The 14554-nt window shown below is 51.1% G+C and overlaps 7 protein-coding genes across 7 annotated transcripts; 3 read left to right on the top strand and 4 right to left on the bottom strand.

Moving 5' to 3' along the window:
- Positions 1-520: 520 nt before the first annotated feature.
- On the top strand, positions 521-1577 carry COL26b_010947 (uncharacterized protein; the record flags this gene model as incomplete). The annotated part of the gene is made up of 4 exons (XM_053183631.1): positions 521-806; positions 860-985; positions 1039-1178; positions 1239-1577. 4 exons carry the CDS (start codon positions 521-523, stop codon positions 1575-1577), a joined length of 891 nt encoding a protein of 296 aa, XP_053032420.1.
- A 376-nt stretch (positions 1578-1953) lies between these two features.
- COL26b_010946 (uncharacterized protein) lies at positions 1954-2646 on the bottom strand (the record flags this gene model as incomplete). The annotated part of the gene is made up of 1 exon (XM_053183630.1): positions 1954-2646. The coding sequence occupies one exon, from the start codon at positions 2644-2646 to the stop codon at positions 1954-1956; it is 693 nt and encodes a 230-aa protein (XP_053032419.1).
- A 557-nt stretch (positions 2647-3203) lies between these two features.
- Positions 3204-4110, top strand: COL26b_010945 (putative secondary metabolism biosynthetic enzyme; the record flags this gene model as incomplete). Its single annotated transcript, XM_053183629.1, has 3 exons — positions 3204-3465; positions 3520-4016; positions 4051-4110. The coding sequence occupies 3 exons, from the start codon at positions 3204-3206 to the stop codon at positions 4108-4110; spliced, it is 819 nt and encodes a 272-aa protein (XP_053032418.1).
- A 267-nt stretch (positions 4111-4377) lies between these two features.
- Positions 4378-5463, bottom strand: COL26b_010944 (uncharacterized protein; the record flags this gene model as incomplete). The annotated part of the gene is made up of 4 exons (XM_053183628.1): positions 4378-4674; positions 4728-4864; positions 4930-5058; positions 5124-5463. 4 exons carry the CDS (start codon positions 5461-5463, stop codon positions 4378-4380), a joined length of 903 nt encoding a protein of 300 aa, XP_053032417.1.
- A 1081-nt stretch (positions 5464-6544) lies between these two features.
- Positions 6545-7475, top strand: COL26b_010943 (uncharacterized protein; the record flags this gene model as incomplete). Its single annotated transcript, XM_053183627.1, has 2 exons — positions 6545-6712; positions 6774-7475. 2 exons carry the CDS (start codon positions 6545-6547, stop codon positions 7473-7475), a joined length of 870 nt encoding a protein of 289 aa, XP_053032416.1.
- Positions 7476-8083: 608 nt separating this feature from the next.
- COL26b_010942 (uncharacterized protein) lies at positions 8084-8899 on the bottom strand (the record flags this gene model as incomplete). Its single annotated transcript, XM_053183626.1, has 2 exons — positions 8084-8727; positions 8794-8899. The coding sequence occupies 2 exons, from the start codon at positions 8897-8899 to the stop codon at positions 8084-8086; spliced, it is 750 nt and encodes a 249-aa protein (XP_053032415.1).
- Positions 8900-13516: 4617 nt separating this feature from the next.
- COL26b_010941 (uncharacterized protein) lies at positions 13517-13881 on the bottom strand (the record flags this gene model as incomplete). The annotated part of the gene is made up of 2 exons (XM_053183625.1): positions 13517-13646; positions 13703-13881. The coding sequence occupies 2 exons, from the start codon at positions 13879-13881 to the stop codon at positions 13517-13519; spliced, it is 309 nt and encodes a 102-aa protein (XP_053032414.1).
- Between the last annotated feature and the right edge of the window lie 673 nt (positions 13882-14554).

Genomic DNA, 14554 nt, shown 5'->3' with positions numbered 1-14554 from the left:
GACGTATCGAATCTGGATAACTCAAATTGGATCAGAATGGTTCTAGATGTTTCCCACTAATTGACAATTCGGACTGAATTGCATGCGTTTCTGAGAATGCAGTCTCAACATTCAGCTGCAATGCCCATGACGCGCTCCTCACCCCAGGGACGACATTCAGTGACATGGGATCCCCATCTGTGCTCCATAGCGGAAACCATTGGGGGGTGAAATGAGTTCGGACCGCGCGAATTGGGGCTTCTGATAGGAGGCCACGTTCGGTCCGGCAGTCTTTATGAGGCCCCTGTCCCTGACTCGACTTCAACCTAACAGCGCATCGACCGACGACGACAGTGACCATTCTGGGGCGTATCCAGGCATTTTGGCTCTATTCGAGTGCTGGAAGAAGCTCGTGGCTGACATTATTCGCTATTGTTACAGTGATTCTCTCCAACCTGACCAACAGCCGTGGTACTGGTTGCTTCATTCACAAACGAACTCGAACTCTGACAACTAACGGAGGCGTACTGCACAAGAAAAGATGGACAGGCTGAAGTCGCTGTGGCCGCCCACACACGCGTACAAGGAAGTTCGCACCAGCCAATCTGATGACGATGAGCGACAATCCGAAGGCTCGGAGGAGAACCTGCGCGAACAGATCGCAACCTTGGAAAGCAACGTCTGGTGCCTGCGCGTGAGCTTGCTAATAACAGTCGTGGCTCTCATGCTAGTGACTGTATTTGCTGTCTTTGATCGTGTCACGTCCGTCAGAGATGCCCATAAATGCGGGCATATCGGTAGCGATCACAGCGGCTTCGTCCCGCCAGGTAAGAATGCAAAGTCCCGGGATTGGGAGGGCAGCTAGCTAACAGGGGCACAGAAATCGGCGAACCAGGAAGATGGACAATTTTCGACAAGTCTTCTCCGTATTATATCGAGGAGGACACGTTTTACGACCTGAACAAGACGAGAATGGTCGTCAAGAAGCTGAAGAGCTTGCATAACTGTCAGCCCTTTCGTGGTCGCTGCAGGGTTAATCACTGCTAACAGTCCGAGCAGCTTCAAATGTCTTGGTCAACGACAACTGGGCGGATTGGCACAAACCTGATGGCACCGTTGCAAAACTGCCGGCGTATTATTCAACGGTATCATACCGACAAACTTACATCATCCGCTCTTTTCATCAAATGCACTGCCTCGTGAGTTTGCAGGATACCGGACGGGCCATTTTCGACTTTTACTGACTGAAGTGACAACAGATTTCCATTACCGAAGAATACGGTCATCGCGTTCACAACGTCTCGTCACAATGGGCTCCTCAACACGTCGCCCACTGCCTGAACACTATCCGCGAAGCAATCATGTGCCTTGCGGATGCATCTCCGATGACCTATGTCAACGGCTTCGCGGTGGGGCACGTCACTGACGACCAGAAGTTCATGTGCAGAGACTGGTCTGCTTTAAGGAAGTGGGCAAACGACCCTGTCAGAGGCGTGCGATACAAGAATCTGGCGTCTGAAGGGGGGAAGCACGACAACTACACTGAGATCATCCCGTTCCCGAAGTTGTCCCCGGATGAAGAGATTGGACTGGCCTGAGAAATCCTCAAACATTGGATAATTGAGCTTGGAATTTTCCGTTGCATGTAGCGAAGCAATCGTTAGACTCATTGTAGGAAAGGTACATGGCATATTTGCAACTTCACAAAATCTTACTGAAGAAGGTCCGTAGTTACTGTTAGTTGAGAGAGTTCTCATCCTATTGTGAGCAACACCACAGAGGATAGACTTTACACACCGTCCCCCCTCGAGTCGATAGTAGCGAGATGTGCATTGTTGTCATTGGACAGAAAAAGATATGGATAGTAGACATGCATTGAAAAAAACCTAGAACTGGCTTTTGATGCAAGATCATGACCTCTTCAATGCACGCTCTGCTGAATGGAAGACATTTCCAGCCAAACGGTCATAAACTTCATCCGATTAGACAATCCACCTCGTGAGGTTCGTTGTACACCCTCGTAATGTTCGGCAGGTCAATCTCCCAAGATTGAGGAATGCCATTGTACAGAATACAATGCTCGACGTGCTTGGGATCTCTGCACAGCGAGTCCAACACTCTCGGCTTGAAGTGCGAAGCATACGTGATCCTGTCCCACACGTAGCTGCAGTGCATGTGGTGAACCGTCCCGTCCGTGAAAATCTCCCCATGCTCCCCCTTGGCCGCCACGTCAAAAGGCACCTCGTTGATTCGCTCCCGCTCGTACCAGAAGGTCGTGTTCCGCCACTTCATGTAGCCCAGGTACCGTTCGTGCATCTCCTCGTTGAAGCATTTCGGATGCATCCACGTTGAGAGAACAAAGTCGTAGACGCAGCCCCGGGCTTTCGACTCTTTCCAGTCTGGAGAGCACTTTCCGAGAGAGATGGGCTCGGGAGGCCGCGAAGGGGTCATGTCGTGGGTTGCGCGGCCGAGGTAGAAGATGGCGACGGCGGCTGGGATGAGAGCTGCTTTGCCGATGACGGACCATATGCGGCTACGGTGGGCTTTGCGCTTGGTGATCACCTTGGAGGTGTATTCGACGGAGTCGGTCTCATCATGGTAGCTGCTACGCCCCGCGGTGGTTTCTTCGCTTTCTCGCTGCTCGTTTAGGAGTGTTTGTTTCTCCATATCGAAGTCTGTGGTTGCTCTTTAGCGCCTGTGAGATTGTAAGGCTGAGAAGCGCTGAATACCGTTAGACATGACAATACTCACTTCACTCAAATCTTCGGCTAGTTCGTCTTGGTGAAAGCCTAACGATGGGATGAGCAGGGGTTGACGATGAGTTGGGAGGGCAGTGGGTACTCCCAACTTGTGCCGGACTGAGCCAGCAACTGTGTGCAGCCAGATTAAAGTTTGGACAGCATTTCGGACCGCGGATGCCACCCTCGTCCAAGGACTCGGAGCTGCAGAAGACAAACCAATGGGAAAGCTGACAGAGATTGGACATTGCTGTGGCCTGGGATCTGTTGAAGGAGACACCCTCGTTCTGAGTTCGCGCAACGTGCTGGCGACCCAACAGTTCCCCGCTCGAATGTCACCAACAATACTGTGAAGCCTTACCGGAGCTATCTTCGAACTCACATTTCGATCGTCATTTTGGTTCTTGCCCGTGGCGTCCTTCCTCTCAGCTCTCACACTGCATTTGGAGCTTCACAAAGGACATCCACAGCACTTCAGCCGCCGCAATGCCTGCCGCCAATCCAGTCCTAATCCAAGACTTCCCGCGCTCTCGCAGCGAGCCGCCGCCGATTTTCCTCATCCACGATGCGAGCGGTCTGCTAACAAGCTATTTCAAAGTCGGCACTCTGGGCCGGAAGGTATACGGTATCTGGGATCCAAAGTTCGATGCCGATGGTATCGGTGGATGGCAAAGCGTTCGGGACATCGCTGAAGCGTATGTCCGCCTGATCAAGCGGGTAATGCTGAGAGGCGAGATCGTACTCGGTGGTATGTAGATGTCAGCAACGTACCGAGCCATTTCCTGACCCAAATCCTCCTCAGGCTGGTCTTTTGGAGGCGTTCTCTCCGTGCAGATCGCCCACATGTTGGCTACATCAGGGCGCGGGCTTCGCGTATCACGAATCATCCTCATCGATTCAGTCTACCCGAGATGCCCGCGTCCCGAAGCCCAAAAAGAGCCCGCGAAACTTCATCATGCGCCAGCTCTGCCTGGTGTCAATGAAGAGACTCGTGACAAGTTGATGACGGCGCTAATGAGAGCGACATGCCTCTCCGATCAGTGGGACCCTCCACAGTGGTCGATGCCGAGGACGGGAGTCCTTGGAACGGCGCGGTCGTACGGCGTTGACCCAACGCCACCGCACGCGATCTTGATCAGAGCAAAGGATATGGTGCCGATGGCTGATCCTGGCGAGAAGTGTCCGCTCGATCGAACCAGGTTTCTGCCGCAGCTCGGTTGGGAAGACATGCAGGAGGGCTTCGTGGAGCAGGTCATTGAGACGGCCGGAAATCACTACAGCATTTTCGATCAGGAATATGTAAGTTGCACAAAATTCCCCACTGACAAATCAGTTTATTGACCAGTTCGCTCGTAGATCGATGGTATCACGGCACATATCAGGAAAGGTTTAGACATGGCGTTAGACTAGGTTCGCAGAAACCGGGTATGACGTTGAACATGTCGTCTCTGCAGGAATGGTTGTTTCACGTACCAATAGAAGTTGATGACTTTCCAATATTCTCCGTTGATCCTTGATATTAGTCCCCTGCGGAAAGTGTTCATGCCCATCAAGTGCTAATGTGAATACTGTCTACGTAACGCTAAATTTCCTGATGCATCGACGTCTTAACCCGCAATGATGTGAAATGGGGCAAAATGATGCATGTCTAGTGATCGCGTTACGGCCAAATCTGCTCGTACCGGTCCTTCTCGTCGTCCGGTGCCACGTTCTTCCACTGCACCGCCCGGACTGGATCGTGAGCCCACTCCCTCAGCGCGAAGAAATCACGGCAATGAGACTTCTGATCGTCCGTTGTATGTCCAACTCCCATTCCATGCACGTATGATATCGGTGTTGCGTCAGCCAGGCAGGTCACGGCTGACCGGACCGTGTTCAGGCAGTGGATAACATGCCCAGGCTCCCACTTAGACGTCTTGTTGAGAACTCGGTAGCCGATGTCTTCGAAGATGATAGACTGAAATGCAGTCAGCACCGAAGCATGTACAGTTTATTGAGACGTCAACTTACAACGCAGTGCATTTGGTGGAAGGCTCTGATGCTGTATAATTCGGACCCTTTTCTTGTGACATACGGGGGCAAAGGTTGCCTGTCATCGTTAAAGTCCATGTACGTCGTGTATTTGCCATTGATCTGCACATTCGAAGCTGCCAGCAGAATAAATAGTCAGTAAAGAACAGTCTCGCAAATCGGGCGGCTGAGCCTGGCGTACCGTTATGTAGCATCTTGAAATCTCTGGCTGCAGCTTGCACCTTCTCAATGCTGTCGAATACATCGGGCGGGAAAAAGTGCGGATCGGTATCATCGTCGTACTTCATCCATTTTACAGGCTGTCCGATTTCTGTTCCATTCGCCAATTAGCAAATTGCACATGCCTAAATTCGTCCAAAGAATCCGTAGCCGTACCTGGAGGAACGAATCCACTGGGATCAACACCTAGTGGAACACCACGTTCTTTTGGCCACACCAATTGAAGTCCCAGGAACACCACCAAGCCGAAAAGCATGGCGATGATTACGCCCTCGACCCATACAATCTTTTGAACCCGGCGTAGCCGTTGATCCCAAAGCATCCGGTCGTGATTCCACTCATCGGGAAAAGTGGGCGAGTGTCCGTGGCCGTCCCGGCCTTCCAGCTCCATACCGTCGAGACTGTCAAGCTCATCGTCGGCATCTGCCTCCTCGAGAGCGCTGTATTTCATCCGCTCCATATCTTTTGCAAACTTCACGCTCTTGCTCTTACCCATGGTGACTAATCAATCGTCTGGTCAACAATGCGTTTAACGGATAAGGTGATGATAGTGGCTGCGCGAGCCCAGATGACAGGTACTGCACCACCACAACCACCGAGACTTCGACTGACACCTGCAAGCGATTGCTGTCGTAACCCTCAGCAGCGGACCGAAGGGGCAAGGTTTATGCGGTTGTTTCAATTGCGGCCAGGTACCCACAGCGGACCGAAGACACCCATGGCGACCGCTTTGGGAGCTCCGAGTCAGTCCACCTCCAGACAGCTAGCTCCCCCTCCCTGGAACTCCTCCCTGGAACCAAAGGGTCCAGCTCGTTCAGCGCTCCAGATGATCGTCTTTACTGGCATTACATCGATCTCCCACTAGTGACAGCAGCATTGTATGTCGCCACGGGAGACACTCACACTACAAGCACAAACGTCCCCTCAGCAGGATTCAGGAACAGCAACCCACCGGCGATGGATGGAAAGAAAGATGAAGTGACATGGAGGTCACTCCCAAGAAAAGATCAACTGGCGATTCTGTGCTTTTTACGGTTTGCCGAGCCGGTCGTTAGCATCTCGTTGCTTGTACGTGACGTCCCGGCGGCACAGTGATGGGGCCTGTGAACCGATCATGCTGACTTGAGCGTGACAGACCTATCTTTTCTACCAGCTTCAATCATTAGACCCTAATCTGGACTCGGGCGCAGTCGTCCGGCAAGTTGCGTACATGCAAACGAGCTTCATGCTCTCGCAATGCTTCTCGTCGATGTTCCTCGGAAGACTGGCAGATTCCCATCGAGGAGGACGAAAGCCGGTGCTCCTTTTGGGAGTGGCTGGATCACTGATTGGCTGCGTTTCATTTGGCTTCATCACCAATTTCAAGCAAGCGCTGGCTCTACGCATTCTCGAAGGCCTCGTCAACGGCAATGTCGCAACCATAAGGACCATGGTCTCGGAGGTTGTAGCTGAAAAGAGGTGCGTAATCTTCGTTGATGATTCTTAAAGCCACGTCCCAAGGGGAAATTTCTAACAGGAAAATCAGATACCAGCCGCATGCCTTCTTGTTGCTTCCAATCTCGTTCAACGTCGCTGCGATGTTCAGTCCCCTGATGGCTGGACAGTTAGCGGACCTCGCAGGAAAATACCCTGAAAAGTTCGGGAACAACGCTTTCCTGAAGGCGTGGCCTTACGCACCACCTGCACTATTGAGCGGGTTTTTCCTTCTGATTGCGTTCGGCGCCGTCTTCTTCTTCTTAGAAGAGGTAGGTGACACTCGACTCATGTCCATCCAGACCAATGTCTAATTATTTGGCTCTGCTGTAGACTCTCGAGCCGCTCAAAGATCGCTACGACCCGGGCATTGCTTTCACGAGAAAGGTCAGCGCAATGATATTTGGAAGAAAGGTTCCATCAGCGAGCAGAGTCGCGCAGGAGGAGGCTTCGCACGAGGAAATGTCCCGCATGATCACCGACGATGCGGAGGCAGCAGAGGAGAGGGATTCTGAAGAGCACCCTGAATCGCTAAAGCCCGCCAAACCCCAGCGAATTCTTCCACTGAAACGGATGTTCACCAGGAACATGTGTCTGACGCTCGTGTCATACGCAATCCAGGAGTACCACATAACGACCTACAACACGCTATGGACGAGCTTCCTCAGCGATCCAGTTGACACAAAGAACCAAGCTCGATTGCCGTTCTTCTTCTCAGGCGGCGCTGGAATGAAGCCTGATCGCATCATGTGGTCTCTATTCATCGTGGGCGTGATGGGACTTCCGACGCAATTGTTCATATACCCCCGCATCAACCGCCGCTTGGGGACACTGAAAATGTGGCGGACCTTCATGATGGGCATGCCTTTGCTCTACTTCATCATTCCGTACATCGCAGCCGCCCCATCCACTAAGGCTCCGCCGGCAGGTAAGGAGGGCTTTTGGGTCTGGTTCCTCATTGTCTTGGCCCAAGTTCTCATGGTCGGAACTTCGACATTTGTTGTTCCCGCACAGCTGGTGTTGACAAACCTGTAAGTTCCACAACCCCGGTACGATTATTTTCTTGATGGACTCTGACCAACATCAGGTCCTCGCCCCATCCATCCGCTCTAGCACGAACACACAGCAGCGCCTTTCTTCTCACCGGCTTGGTGAGGTCAGCGACATCGTCGATTGCTGGCGTTGTATATAGTTACGGATCCTCGCACAACATTACAGGCCTCGTTTGGTGGATAGCTAGCGCAGTAGCTGCAGTGGGATGCCTGAATAGCAGGATTGTTAAGGAAGGAAACGGCCATGAAATCTGGCTTACGGGTGACACCGAATAGCTCTCTCCACCCTGCAAACCGTATCGATGAAATCGAAGCCTAGACCAGACTTTGATAAACGGGCGAATAGAAGTGGAAATATCAACGGTACTGTGCACAAATTGCAAACGATGATTTCCAGCTCTTGCACTGATGTGGTCATTACGTTGTACTCAAAGGTGTGCATCGCGTCGGACAATGAAGTAAAGGAGTGACAGTTTCTACAATAGATCGAAACGAAAGACTATCCTTTTGACGTACAGTACAGTTCATCTTATTTTGCTCCAAACAAGACAGGAGATGTTCTCAATCTGAACTCCGCCAAATGTCAGGCCTTTAGTCCATGTCTTCCTCAGTCATGAAGCCACGTTTCTCCATGTCATCGGTGACGAAAGATCGCTTGTCCTCGGTCACAAAGCCCCTCTTCTCGGGCTCCGTAACGAAGCTACGCTTGTCTTCGGTGACAAAGCCCCTCTTCTCGGGTTCAGTAACAAAACCCCTCTTCTCAGTAATGAAGGACCTCTTCTCCGGCTCAGTGACGAAGCCACGCTCCGTGACGAACGATCTCTTTTCCGGCTCAGTCACAAACCCCCGCTTTTCCTCCGTCACGAATTCTCCCTTCTCTGGCTCTGTAACGAAGGACCGCTTCTCTTCAGTCACAAAGCCCCTTTTCTCCGGCTCAGTGACAAAGGAGCGCTTTTCCTCCGTCACGAACCCCCTCTTCTCAGGCTCCGTAACGAAGCTCCGCTTGTCCTCAGTGACAAAGCCTCTCTTCTCGGGCTCCGTCACGAAGCCCCTTTTGTCGGTAACAAAGCTGCGCTTCTCTGGCTCGGTTACAAAGCTTCTCTTGTGTGGTTCGGTAATGAAAGATCGTTTCTCAGGCTCGGTGACAAAGCTTCGCTTGTCCTCGGTTACGAATCCCCGCTTCTCGGGCTCCGTCATAAAGCTCCTCTTATCCTCAGTGACAAAAGATCGGGGATCTGACTCATATATCAGTACTGGGCCGCCTTGCATGCTTGGAGTTCCGGGGAAAGGCGTAGACACACCAAGGTCATCGGTCACAAAACCACGCTTTTCGTCTCGCTGGATCGCTGGAGCACCGAAGGAGGCAGCCACCAAGCTGGCGATGGAGATGATGGTTGAGACTCTCATGTTGTGCGGTGAAGAGATTGATGGGTTTCAATTTGATGTATTGTTCTTGCGTGTGTTGATAGCACTGATCTGACCGGCACATTTGCGTAGATGGGTTCGACCACATGTGTTCATATATGCTGTCGGCATCTGGTACCTCGTCAACTATATTTGCCGAACTACAAGTCTGCTACGTCAATAGACATGCCATTAGTGATTCCGCAGTAATGTATTGGTCACCTTCACCGGAGCTTACCGATATTTTACTAAGGTTAAACCCGCATGCTAGAGTCGGTGTATTTCGAAGTTCCCGTAGCATCGTAACTTCAACAAGCATGTTACACACTTGTCGTACAAACGAGGCCTTTTGCTTGGTTCCGTTCAATATGGCACAGAACTATCGAACGCACGTAGATTATCCAGACGCCGGGGAGACTGCCTACATCCGCATACTGGAACCTAATTTTGGCGTGTGGGATGACGGAAGTCAAAATCGAGGCAGGTGGGATGCTTTACGGCTTGAATTAAACTCCCGCGGAAGGTATGTTTCCAAACACATCAGGGTTGCTTCGTTTACAAAGCGAATGGTGAGTGGACAATACAATTTCGGTTTCGGCACGGTGGACGAGAAGCTGATGCTCATAATCATGTGTCTACTTGTCTCGGTAAACTATTGGTTTCTTCGTAATAGTAGCTGATCACCAGTCACCACCCCATACTCCAGCACGGCACGATTGACTCGAGTCTTGGGCATCATACGACCTAACGAATTATGGCTATTTAGGAAATTGTTGTGAACCTGCAACTTAATAATAGTTCACACCCTACCTAGCACATACACCTGGTACTGAGATCGCGCCCTAACTTCCTGATCAAGAAACTATTCTCCTACAATGATTCCACATGCTGCATATTACCAGCCCCTGTGATCGAACTCCTTGTTGGACCCATGGAGATGCGAATGCTCATGGACATCAGCAAGCTTCCCGCCTTGATCAGACCCTTTCTTGGCCCCTGGCCTGAGGTCAAACTGGTGAACCGATATATCGCTTGGTGGCCTGCAAGAGGTGAATCGCGGCCAATAAGGCATGCTGACGTGTTCCTTCGGTCTCGCATAGTCCTGCATCAGTGCGTGGTCGAGGCACTGGTGGTAGTCGATGGTTCCAGACACAAGCCCGTGGACAATTTTCACCTCTTTTTTCCAGATGAATGCGCAAGAGTAGAGATGGAACTCCCACGTCGTCCAGGCCTGTGCACTCGTTCCCGTTTCCACGTCAGTCCATGACAGCTGCGTGGTCGCATTGCGATCCGTGAAGAAGATCCATGGTTTGGCGGCACGAAAGTCCGCATCCAGGGCGGCGTCGAAACAGTTAGGGGGTTGCCATGTAGCCGTGTAGGATTCAAACTTGCATCCTCGAGATTTTGCCGTGGAGCTGTCTCTGCCGCAGGGCCATTTGTCTGCCATGAGACCGGTCACAAGGCCCAGACCCTTGGTATGTCCAAGGGTGACGTCCTCGATGTGGGCTGATGGATCAGCTGCCAGAATGAGGCTGATGAGAACAAAGGTTGCGGACCCTATGAGAAAGAGAAGTACCTTGACGCACAGCGGGAGGGCGGTGCTCCGAGGCATCATCGGGCTGGGAATGTCGTTACGGTTGGCCATGCTATGGTGCTTTCAACAGAAAGAAAGGACAGAAGCCATAGTCGCGTAGATAGTATCAGCAGCGAGAAGGATAACGAAAGCAATGAGCAAGTTAATGTAATCCTTGTAGAATGAAACTAAGCGCCAGTCTTCCCCTCGACTAAAACACCTACAGCGAACCTTCCACCGCACGACGCACTCAGAGCCCAACGCTCTCGCATCTACACTTGTAATAGACATAGCCTCGGTGTGGGATCCCGACTCTCAAACTCTAGTGTATTGTAGTCTATTGCTAACGATGATGTCAGCCATATGAGGAGAAAATAATCTATCATGGGAATCTTCGAAGCCGTTGCGGGGTTGCATTGTGGCCAGAGCGACAACATGCAACAAGGATCATGGGACTCGGGATATAAGCGGTTATGTGACAAGCTTTCTTGGTTAAGCTTCCCGCCGCGGGAGCTAATTCGGGTACATGCCCCTCGCGCTCAGACTATAAGGTTATGGTGATCAATCAACTTAGGAAGTATCGAGAGCGAGCCCGCGCGGGGACGGTGTGTGTATCGGATTCTCTCTCCGAATGAGCGATCCATGTTCAACTCTCTAGACTTAGAGAGCATGCTATCACGCATGTCGAATCCGAGGGCGACTGCCACACCTTCTCGCCTTGCTTGATTTATCTTCATCACAACCATAGCAATGTCCCCCAAATCTCACCACACAGACGAAGGGTCGGAAGAGCGACTTCTATCCTCAAGGGGTAGTAGCCACGACGACGAGATACTTGAGGAACTGGCAGCACAACAAGCAGTTGACCGCAACGCGCGACGTCGGCCATGGAAGAAGATCTTAGAAGGCGTATTCTACGTTTCTGCAGGAGTTCTCGCAGGATTTCTTGTTGATCTCATCATGTCTCATTGGCATTTCCCAACAGACAACTCTGTCTCAGTACCGGAGTGGACAGTCATCGACGATGGCCAACAATTCCGCGCCTGGGCACCATCCGCTCAGTGCGGAGACACTCCGGAGAAAGCCATAGCTGCAGGCTGTATTTACGACGATGTTCTCCTGCATTGGATGCCACAAGCTTGCTCGTCCCCTGAGCTCATAGATGAGTTCGAACATGTGTGGCCGTGGGAATTCTTTGAAGATCAGAATGCGACGAGCCAAATATCCATCCCAGACGTGAGAAAGGGAACGCAGGACATCAAATGGGTTTCTATGGATTTACATCGTTGGCACTGCGTTGCAACCTGGAAAATTCTTAGTAGTGCAGCTCGATGGGGGACAACGGTGCCGGGTTATTCAGTGAACTGGAATCATTCTGTTCATTGCGCGGATCATGTATTGATAAACATGCACACGCATGACCCTTTTACGATCAACTCTCATCTTGATATTGAGTACACACCTTGTGTAGCTATCGCGGAGGACAGAACGATTGCACGGGCGAAAACGTGGTAGATCGATGCGCACATGGTTCTATCACAACACGGAAATCTGAACTACACCCCAATTCCATATTGTTCGTTTTCAGAGTACACAAACAATTTGAATATTTTCATTGTACTTGGCATAGTAATTTGCGTATTGTACGGTTGCTTCTAAAAGTACAGGCATGCAAGTATCTACAGCTTCACCGGGAAGCGTGTGCGCACTTCTTCTCCGTATCTCTGCAATAAGAGAGGCACCGGACAAAATAGCAGTGCAATGAACCCTAGGAGGCTACTACCCCATCCGAGACCCAGATGATCAAACAGAGGTTCGCCTGCCAGAGGTAAAAATGTGCCGACAATACATCTGAAGATGGTTGCTGCTGCAATTGCTGACGCGGCAAACTTGGTAAACGCATCAATAAGGTACGTATGCAGGGGCATCTGCGTTTGAGTGAGAAACTTAGAAACAGTATGGTGGTTTTTGGACATACCATTACTAAAATAAGTCCGACACCAAGGATGGCCGACCCTATTATGGGCAATATCCAGTGTAAGTGGTACTGAGCCGTCCACCCGTAGAAGAAGAGCCCCACGGGAGTAAGTAGAATAGACCGTGCCATCAGTGGCAGGCGATACTCTGGCATGCGATTTCCATTGTTTTTCTTGGTCCGAAGGTTGGCCATGCGATCATTGAATATTCCGTTGCTGATGGCGCCTATACTGAAGCCAACCCCCAACCCAAGGTAAACTAGGCCGACGGTTCCGGTTGTAAAGCCATACTCTGAAGTGAAGACGTTCGTAAAAGTGGTGAGAAGGATATACTAATATTTGGTGAGAAAGTTGAACCATCTAGCTGGGGTTTTGTGACTTACAGTGTATCCGTATGCTAGCGCGAGAATGGTAGATAAAAGGAGAACAATAGGACTGAAAAAGAACATCTTTAGGGGGCGGACTAGCGCATTAAGGAGCAAAGTTGAGACTGGTGCAGCTGTCATCTGGCCAGGGACGACGAAATTGAGCTCCGGATGTTGTTTCTGGAGAGCAGCGGCTTTCTTTTGTAAAAGTCGCGGAGGATATGTCTCACGTAGCCCGAAGAAGGATATGACCGTGAACGCGCCGGACTAGTGCCCATCATGTTAACTACACGGATCGAACGAGAGCAGCTGAATTGCGACATACCGGAATGGCTGTCAACCAAAAGATCCATCTCCATCCCAGGCCTTGAGTGATGTATCCAGCAGCCACGGGGCCAATGGCCGGACCAAGCATGGGCCCAACAAAGTAGACGGACACAACCACTCCACGACGCTCCGGTCGGATGAGGTCTGCGATGGTTCCACCGCCGATGGCTAGCGGAGCTGCGCCCGACGCGCCAGAGAGAAAGCGAAAGATAATGAGCGCCGCCAGGTTTGGTGATATCGCACTTAAGATGCTGAAGAGAGTGAACGTGACGTTGGAGATATGATACAAGACGGCTCTTCCGTATACCTCGGACAGAGGTGCAAACATTCTGGCGTCGTGTGAGACACGTACAAATGATGCATAGCACTTTGATCAAACTCACATTGGGCCCACGGCGTACCCTAAGATGAAAATGGATACTATGAATGATGATAAAATCTGACTGTCGCTGTGGAACTCTGCCATCATGTCTGGAACACCGGGAGCACACATCGCAGACGCCACGGACCTATGTCGCTGTGAGTGATAGCATCGTGACATGATTTCAAGGGCTGTGACTCTTACGCTATGAACGTGAGAATACTGACAAGACCGACATTGATGAACTTGTCCAATGCGGGCCAGTTGATAGGTTTGCTCTTGTCATCTTCCCCGTCCCAATCAACGACGACATTTCCTTGCTCGTCCTGTAGCTCAATGTTGACCTCTTCGGCGCGCTTCTCGCGAACCTTTTCGCGGAACATCTTGAGTATCAATGAGAGTTGCTGCCCCGAGAATCTCCCCAAAAGGCCGGGAGTGAACGAATGCAAGACAAGATCACAACTTGCCGAACACGTTCGATATGCAAATGACCCAGTTGTGACCTAGCACAGGCGGGATCTTTCGCTTTCTGGTTGAAAGTACTGACACACAAACACTGATCTGGAGGCTGCGATGCAAATTCGAGATCCGCACGGAGGTAGCTGCGGGAGTATCCTTCGCCTAACCACAAGGGAATCGCGCCCGACCATCAGCTGGCACTTCTTCCCCGAGGCGCCAACCAGGATGAATATTGAACGAAGTCGGCATAGTCAGGATACCCTAGGACTGCTAGGAATGCAGCAAGGTTTGCGATTTAGCCGCCAGTCAGACGTTCCAAAACTCTTTACGTACGTAGCATCTATGGGACGTAAATGTGCAGATCATATCGGCTATTGCGGCAACCTTCGCTTAGGGAGAGAAGAAACTTTAGACATATTGTTGCAAACTCTCAACTTCATACGTGTTGCCCGGTCCATGTCTTCCGATACTCTCGGTTAAGATGAATGTAACAGGAGACTGAGTTCGATCATCCCAAGTCTCCACCACCCACACCAGAGAGGGGAAACTGCAGCTTTGTGGGGGTTGATTGACAGCGATTGAACAAACTCTGACATC

This window comes from Colletotrichum chrysophilum (genome assembly GCF_026319265.1).
Source record: "Colletotrichum chrysophilum strain AFK26 chromosome Unknown scaffold_125, whole genome shotgun sequence".
Lineage (NCBI taxonomy): Eukaryota > Fungi > Ascomycota > Sordariomycetes > Glomerellales > Glomerellaceae > Colletotrichum > Colletotrichum chrysophilum.
The sequence above is the reverse complement of the archived record's forward strand: the minus strand, read 5'-3'. Positions and strand labels throughout refer to the sequence as shown.